The sequence below is a fragment of the Entamoeba invadens genome (genome assembly GCF_000330505.1).
Source record: "Entamoeba invadens IP1 unplaced genomic scaffold scaff_1105074724771, whole genome shotgun sequence".
In the NCBI taxonomy this organism is placed as follows: Eukaryota; Evosea; order Mastigamoebida; family Endamoebidae; genus Entamoeba; species Entamoeba invadens.
Window position 1 is genome coordinate 3,569 of NW_004191752.1, and position 9,341 is coordinate 12,909.

A 9,341-nucleotide genomic window follows, 5' to 3' on the forward strand; every position below is an offset into this window, starting at 1 on the left:
ATAATTCTTTTTATTATTAATGTTATGACTTGTTGTATAAGTAAGAGTTACTATAATTATACTATAATTATACTATAATTATACTATTACTATTAGAATTATTATGTTAATATTAAAATAATAGCAAATAATATAGTTTTCTATTGTTTTTAATAACTTTATCTTCTAGTTTAAAATAGAGTAATTATATTAAAAGTTTTAACTCAAATAAATTTTTACATTTTGGTTAATATAAACAATAATTATAGTTTGTTTATTATTATTTTCATTAATATTTAATAGTAAAATATATAGTTTAATAATATTATAAATAAACTATATTTTGTGAGTATTAAAAAATGAGAAGAACAGGACAAACCCCATCGCGGATTCGAATTCGAATGTCATCGTACGCGTCTTTGGCCATTGCGAGTATGACCACAAAGGCCAGAGGCATTGTATAAGTGAACCGATACCCAACTTGAAGAATTGGAATAAATTGGGAGAGTGCGGTGACTAAGAAGTACAAGTTATAAAAGTATTTAAACTGATTGAAAAGACATTTGAAGACGTAATTGGCATATGTGTATCGGTTGTTCTCGACTTTATTGGAACAATACTTCTTACTCTTTGGTGGAAGAGGAATAAGAACAGTACGAGGTTGTTCGGGTTTTGGTTTCAGAAATGGAATTTTCTCTTGGATGTAATGCCACAATTTTGCCATCACCAATTCTGGTTTCGAATTTCAAGTTTTGGTATTTTTTAAAACGTTTTCATATGAAAGACAGAAACTATATTTCATAATTAATAATAACTATTTATTATAATATGTATTTCACGTGTTCTGTTGTTTGTTTTATGCAATTAATATTTTGGATTGGATAATGTCACTTAAAAGAAATTTTGTAAGTTCTTGTCAAATTTGATTATTATTTTTTATTTAAAATGGACATTTTGATAAAAAAAAGTCGAATAAATTCAGTTTTGCAAAGGACTTTTAACACAGAAATTTAGATCTTTTATATTCAAATGTCTGTTTATTAGAATTATCTATTATTATCATTTTAATTATAATAATAATTTAATAATTAATAAATATTAGAACTTTTTTTTATAAAATTTATAAAAAAATCGCATTTTTTTAATAAAATATTAAAATTTTGTTATTAATCAAAATAATTGTAATAAAATAATGATAGACATCTGTACTATAAATATATAACATAAAATTATACATGATAGTACACATTTGTTTTTTATTTAAAATAAATAATTAAGATATAAAAAACGATGTTCAGTAAAAAATCTCAAAAACAATAACTCTGAAGAGCGCGTTTTCTCAAGAACAAACATTTTTAAACTGAAAACTAGAAATAGAGTTTATTATCGGACGGTAATTTAAGTTTGATTGGTTAAAAATGCCAACTTTTGATAGATTTTATTGTTTATACAAAATTAAACACAAAAAACTTATTTTTGTGCAAGAGTGATAACATACGTTTGGAAACACAACATAATATATAATAAATATATTATTAAAATTTTAACACAATTCCAAATATCATTCATCATATTTTTATTGTTATCACATTTTTTAAATTAACACTTATTTAATTAAAAGTGCTTTTTACTTTCACAATGTCATTATTTTAGTATTTTCATATTTTGGTGTCCTGATAATGGAATTGATTAAATATTTTGTGAAATAACCTATAATTATGCTTTTTAATGTTTGCTAAATCATCAAACATTAAAAAACGTTTGATTGAGTGATTTTTATTGAATGTGTATAATAGGGATGAAGTAAAATGGTGAAATAATTTTACTGAAAATTTATGTTTTAGTAAATTATTTGGTGAAATCGTTTCACCAAATAGAACTATTTAAGTTCTAGAATTTTGGTTTTGTTTATAAAGAATAATTTAATAAATATCATTTTAATGTTTTTGGTAAAAACAATTTCTGCATTTTGAAAAAAAAATAAAAATTCAATAATGATTTTTTTTACAATTACCAATGAGCGGCAATATTCATCTTATTGTAAATATTTTTTACTTATCATAAATAAAAAACAATTTACACAAAACATGTTTTAATAAATACTTAAACAATAACAACACTCTATTTAATAAAAAAGGTACAAATCAAAAACATATTATTAGAAAATCTAGGATATATATTAAAAATTAATATAAAATACATTGAGAAATGCTCATAATCAATTTAATTTATTATTATAAGCAACATATATCGAAATATCATTTGTACAACATCTAACCATGTTTTAGATTAATTAACTCTAACATTATTTGTAACCATCTGTTTATTTGGTTTTGAAAAATTCTCTTAAAAATACTTATTATAATTTGAGACTTTATATTTCAAAACAAATGTAATATAATATAATAATTACGAATTTAAATCGTTATATTTTTGATAATTAAAATATTTAACGATGAATATATTATTTCGATTTTATCTTTCAGACATATTTTTAAAATAATAACAACTTTAATTTGAAACTTATTATGTCAAATAACGTTGTATTGCAATATTTATTTAAAAAATGTGACATAAAACGCATTTTTTACTAGACAATATTTCTTTTATTTTATGAAAATAATGTTTATTTGAAATAAGTACAAAAACAAAAATTAAATATCACTTACATACAATCTACGTTTCTTTTCACTACATTAATTGATAATAATAGTCGTTAATTTTAAAATTATATACGGTAGTAAATGATAATCAATGTTTTTAAACAAAAAGCGCCAATCGTTTTAATAATGTGCGTCATATAATAATACAAATTTGTTTGTCAAATTTAAAATAAAAAATTTTGTTATTTATATGTTGTTTTCACTTATATTAACTTATCAGCTTCCGATGAAATAAAAATATTTTCTCATCAAAAATGTTTATATTAATTTAAAAACAACAAAAGTAACATTTGAATTGTTTTTTTTTCAAAAAATAATTTAATGATATTGGTTATTATTGTATTTTTTTGGTCTTTTTTGTTTTTTAATTCATTTTTTAACATCAATTGCAATAATAATTAAATGTTGGCAAAAATCGAAAAACTTTATAATTAAATCAAAATTAATGAAAATGCAAAATGTTATTACTTTTTGGTTTTTAATAAAAATGTTTTTTTTATAATATAGGGATCTTTAAGATCGTAAATTGGTGAAATATTTTACCAATTTTTTCTCTTTTTCGGTAAACAGGTAAAATGGATTTTACTTCGTCCCTTGTGTATAACATTGACACAATTATAACAACCAAATTTGTTTTTGTATCTAAAATGTCAAAATTTTATTGGAATGATATAAAAAAACTCTACTAAAAGTTTATTTTTTATTGTTCTGTTTTACAAGTATTTTTATTTTTATTTTTGGGATTTTAATTAATGTTTTTAAAATAATACAGAATGTTTTAAAATTGAAAGAAATAAAAATTATATTATACTATAATTTGCAAACGAGCCATATTTGTTTACTACTATTTTATGTTATTTTGGTTGTATTAAACTTTACAAACAATTTATTCAATTACATTCAAAGGCGTCTATTTGTCGTAATTATAATTGTCGAAATTGTTTATTTGTCGCACAATTGGCCAATCATTTTGGTGTACGACAATTAAATATTTTGTTTTCGAACCTGTAACTTTTGTTGAATTAAAAACCAAATTTTTTATAAAAAATAAAATTCAATATTTAAAAGAATTTTCTTCAGAATTCACTCATTTACAACAAGTAGATACATTTTCTGCTGGATTCACGACAAATAGACGCATTTGACTGTAGTTGATTTAATTGTTAATATCAAATCGCAAAAATAATATTAATAATTAAATATATTATATTTTAATTAAAATCTTTACAGAAAATGTATTTTTTTAAAAATAAAGGTCGAAGCTGTTAAACAAAATAATTAAATGTTTAATTTCAATTCGACTCAATTTCGAAAATTGTTTTAAAAAGGTTTAATTTGTTGTCAATGACAGAGCTTCTGAAACATTCTAAAGATTAATATGAAATTAAAATGTCCACCAACATTGGAACTGTTATCAAGCCGAATTATTTTTAAAAGAATAGATAAAAAAGAATTTACACGATTATTAATAAAACAATTTTAGTTCTTTGTGTTGATAATATTACTAACCCGTATTTTGAAATAAATTGTAGAAATAATTTGATGAATTAGCATCACTTATTAAAAAGAGTTTTTAACTAAGTTGGATAGTTTAAATTTTAATATTGATATAAATCCAATTTCAGAAGACATAAAAATAATTAAAATTTATTGCAACAGATATTTAATAAAAATAATTATTGTATTTTGAAAATTTTTATGTAATTTTCGAGAGAATACAATATAAGGAAACACGTACAAATTAAGTTTGGTATTAACAAAAAAATTTTAAGAAATCGTTAATAAATATTGATTTTTAAAAACCAAAAAAGTGTTGGAAACAAATTGTTACAAAAATACAAAGAAATGTAAATATTATTAAAATTGATTAACATACAATTACGTAATAATATTTATCAAAGTGATCAGGGTTTAAAAATGTTAAAATAAATACAACAGAGTCTAATAGTAACGTTAGTTTATTCATTGTTTGTTAACGATGATATGTATATATTTTTTAATAAATTTGAGTGTTGAAAAAAATTTATCGAGTTGGTGCATATGTACAATTTAATAATATAAAACATAGAAGATCATTTTGTTAACTTCCATTATAACAAAATGTTAAGGTCATATAATAAGTTAATAATATTATTTTTCATATTTAAAAGATAAACATTGTTTCTCAAAAGTTAACATGTTCAACAATTAAAAAATAAATATTTTTTGGTTAGTCTATTTACATTAAAATAATGTAAATAGGTGTATCCTCAGGATCAAAGCTATCCTTATTAAAAAATATTTTCCTGAGGATACAAAAAACAAATCTATAAGGTTCAGTTCCCCATAAGGCCAACTCTCATTAATTCAAGTTATAATTTACACTCAATATTTCGAGTCAAAGTTCCAATTTTTAAATAATGGTAATAATTTGTGTTAGAATTAAAATAAAACAGTTTGTTTTGATTGTTTAGTATGATTTTTAGAATAAAAAACAACTATATGATGTTGATTATAAATGTTTTTTTCATAAAATAATTTTTTATTTTAAAGTATTTCAAATACCAGTTAATTAATATTTTAAAAAATATTCACAAAAACAACAAATCAATGAAAAAAAAGATACTTCAAAAATGTATTAAAAATTAATACAGTAAAAAAACATTTATTTGTGGGTTTATCATGGAATTGTGATGTAAATTCTTTTCACTATTTTATACATAAAAAATGAAAGATATTAATGATATTAGAGTATTTTAATTATAAAAATACTATAATTTTTATTTAAGTGTACCTAAATTCAAAGTTACAGAGCAAAATAATTATTTGTGGGTTTTGCATTTGATTGGTCCATTGACCCACAAATAGAAGTAACCCACAAATATAAAACCCACAAATAGATGCTATTTACTGTAATTAAAAACAACATTTTTGATATTTTGAATTTATTAAAAGACAAATTAGTACGATTGAAAAAAATAAGATAACAAAAGAAATTTTTGTTATATAACTTAATAGATAAATAATTGACAGCAAATTTTATAATTTGGTATAAACAACACATTGTTGTTTTTTCATTTCCAAATAAATTGTAAAATTCAAAAAATTCAACACAAGCAACATAATAATGAAATTAAAATAAATACTTACAAACATTAAAACACTGTTTAAAATGCTATATGAATAATGTAGTAATAAACATGATAGACATAAAAAAGAATGAATTAACAAATGATTTTTTATTAAATGATACGAGTGATTTGTATTTTATTGTATATAAAGACGACTTTGACATTCTATTCATTTAAGCAATTGAAAAACAAAGACGATAAGTTTTCATTTCAAAAAACCAGGTTGAATATGTATTTAAAAATATATAATAAAAATAAAGATGGTTGATTGTTGAAATGTTTATAAAAAATGTTACAACAATCTCCGTATGTTTCAACAACTTACGGCCACAAGATACTAATGATGTTTTGTTTTTTTGTGGGTATTAATGTGTATATAATTATCAATGAGCCAAAAAACAATAAACAAAAAACAAGAAAGTTAGAGAGAAATTTATAATTATTATCAAGTAAAGAAATTTGGTGTTGTTTATTTGCTATCGATAACATTGTATTATAATGTAGATAAAATATAATATGACACACATTTTGGTGGTTATCACTTCAACAACAAAACTTTTATTTATATCATTAAAAAAATTATTGAAAATAATAATAATCATGAAAAATGCAAAATAATTGTCAAACAACTTTTTATATCATGTGGATGATCAAACTAAATATTTATATATAAAATTCTAAAACAAAAGCAAAAACAATATCATTTAATTATCTTTTCAACTCAATTTATAATTTTATTGTTCTTTAACGAGTACTGTTATACCAAATACTGTTTTTACTTATATTTTGGCTTGTTTTTTTAGTTTTTAAATGTCAGCAATAATAGAAAGTATTATTGTTGTCATAATATAAAGTCAATATAACAATTATATGAAGTTGTTGAAAATATTGTAATTATATCATTTATTCGTGGTGGTAAAAAAGCGCAAATATTGGATTTTTAATTAAAAGGTTAAATAATTTTGGCATTAAAGTTTTAAAGTAAAAATGTAATTTATAAAACTAAAATGCATTATTACAAAAATAATATTATTTTTTGGTTCATTTTTTGGCTTTGATTTTTTGGTTGTTATGGCAGATCTTTTTAATAAAATCTCAGATCTCGAGATTTTGTAGATCGGGATTAGTTGTAAAAATAAAACAATTAAAGCAAAGTATTTTTTGTGTTGAAAAACGGGCAAACAGCAAATATTTTGTCAATGGTTGCGAACCCTATTAGTAAAAGTAATGATAACACTTTTATTATTATTATATACTACTTTAAAATTAATTATATTTTCTTTATTATTTTAAAATAATATTTACTTCATATAAAATTATTACAATTAATATCACTTGTTAAAGTCAGTTATTTTATAGTTTATTGTCTTAATATTCTTATAATTGATGATTAAAAAAAAGATTGCAACTGTTCTTCGATGCGATGAATATCATATCGCTCTTTTTGTTTTTGTCCCCAACAATTTTGTATCAATTCATACAACACAATTGGGATTGTTTCACTTTTATCAGGACGCTTTCCGGATGAAACAAACTCTGCAATTTTCCAAGGAAATTTGAATGTGGTGATAGGATATGCCTCTTCCCAAGAAAAGCATTCAAACATGGTTATTGCAAATGAATACACGTCTGCGCTTTTTGTGTATTTTTCCTGTTTTAACACTTCAGGCGCCATATAAATTGGTGTTCCAATTCCTTTTGTGAAGGTCATATTAGTCATCAATAAATTAACATTTCTAGCACTTCCAAAATCAGTCAACTTTGCATTCACAATTCCATTCAAATCTAACGACAACACGAGGATGTTGTCTGGTTTGATGTCTCTGTGTAGCATCCCATTCTCGTGAAGATATAAAATTCCTTTTGAAGCATCGGACATGAATTTAACACGAAGTTTTATATTAATAATTTCACTCTTTTTATTTTTCATCAAGTCTTGTAAACTGCCATATTGTGCAAATTCGGTGACTAAACATGTCTTGTTTGGTATGAATACAGCGCCATAAAAGTAAACGATATATTCACTTCTAAACTTGTCTAACATTAAAACCTCATTCTCAAATTCTTCCATTTGATGTGAAGAATTGACTAAATTTTTCATCTTTTTGATAGCAACGATATTTCCTCTGAAAATACCTTTAAACACAATTCCAAAAGAACCTTCTCCGAGTTTCTTCTCTTCAACCAACTCGTCTGGATCAAGTCGTGTTGATAGTTTGGTGGTGTATTTAAAATTAACATGGTGTGCACATGATGTACCATCACTCGTAGTAAAGAGATAACTAACAACAAAAGTACTGTCTATTGTCGATGTACACAATGGATTAAGAAATAGACTAAATTCACATGCAAATTTTGGGGGAATTGTTACAATTGAAAGTTCAAAACGGATTGTGTATTTTTCAATATCACTTTTAGAAGTGAACTGAATCTTGACTTTATGGTTTGTTGTGTTTCCAATAGAAAACAAATTTTTAATTTCTTTGTTAACATCAATTTCCTCATAGTCTTGGTCATCATCAGTGATCACAAATTCTTCATTTCTGGTGTGAATTGTCAGACCGTCTGCCATCTCAACAAAAGTCATATTTGTGTGCTTTAATTTGAAGAGTGTGAGTCCACTGGTATCTCTTTTGTTCTTAATGACTTTAACCATTACAAAGAAGACCAACACTGTGACCAACACAAGAATGGCGATGATAACAACTATAAGAAGTATCACCCACCACACTGCCGTTTTCGAACAATATGTGCCATCGTCACTTGGTGAATACCAAAATGTACATGATGAACATTTTGAGTCTTTTGTTTTGGTGCACTTTGTGATGTTGGCATAATTCACACACATGGTGGTTTTGAGTACATATGTATCATCACATGATGTACACTGATTTTGTTCTAAACACTTTGCACACCCTTCAACACACTTCTGACACTCATTTCCATTGACTGTGTAATACCCGTTTTTACATGTTGAACAGCCACTTTCAGTCACTTCAACGGCACACGTGGATATCGAAGAGCGTGGAAGACAATCGCCATTACTCGTTTTGTAGTTTGTTGCATTGCATTTAATACACGAATTCTCTGTCATACACTCACCACATTTGACATCACATTGCGCACAATCTGCTCCCTTCTTGTAATACCCAATTTTGCACTCCAAACAGCCATTCCCATTTGGTACTTTTCGTGCACAAGTGTCATTCAAAGCGTCATTCGATTTGCAGGTGTAGTCACTCAAAAAGTACCCATCTACACATGACAGGCACGTTGTCAAATCCAAACAACTTTCACAACTTGAGTTGCACGTTTCACATTTGTGTGTCATTACATTTAAGAAGGTATTTCCATCACACCTGATACACCCAACCGGAGTTGCTGTTCCACAGTTCACGTCAACTGTTGATGGCTCAACACAACTCACATCGCCATCATATGAGTACTTTGAAGAACATTCGACACACCTGCCATTCAACATACTTCACGCAGTTGTCTATTTGTGGCGCAACTTCCCATTCTCTTCATTGTTATTCCATCTGACACTCGTTTTTGACACAACACTGCCATCTTCTTTCACATATACGTC

The 9,341-nt window shown here is 24.5% G+C and overlaps 2 protein-coding genes across 2 annotated transcripts; both read right to left on the reverse strand.

The window, feature by feature from the left end:
• Positions 1-358: 358 nt before the first annotated feature.
• Positions 359-703, reverse strand: EIN_262210 (phospholipid-transporting P-type atpase, putative; the record flags this gene model as incomplete). The annotated part of the gene is made up of 1 exon (XM_004184062.1): positions 359-703. A coding segment is annotated over one exon (345 nt), but the record flags the coding sequence as incomplete, so codon positions are not given.
• Positions 704-7,142: 6,439 nt separating this feature from the next.
• Positions 7,143-9,233, reverse strand: EIN_262220 (tyrosine protein kinase CSK, putative; the record flags this gene model as incomplete). The annotated part of the gene is made up of 1 exon (XM_004184063.1): positions 7,143-9,233. The coding sequence occupies one exon, from the start codon at positions 9,231-9,233 to the stop codon at positions 7,143-7,145; it is 2,091 nt and encodes a 696-aa protein (XP_004184111.1).
• Between the last annotated feature and the right edge of the window lie 108 nt (positions 9,234-9,341).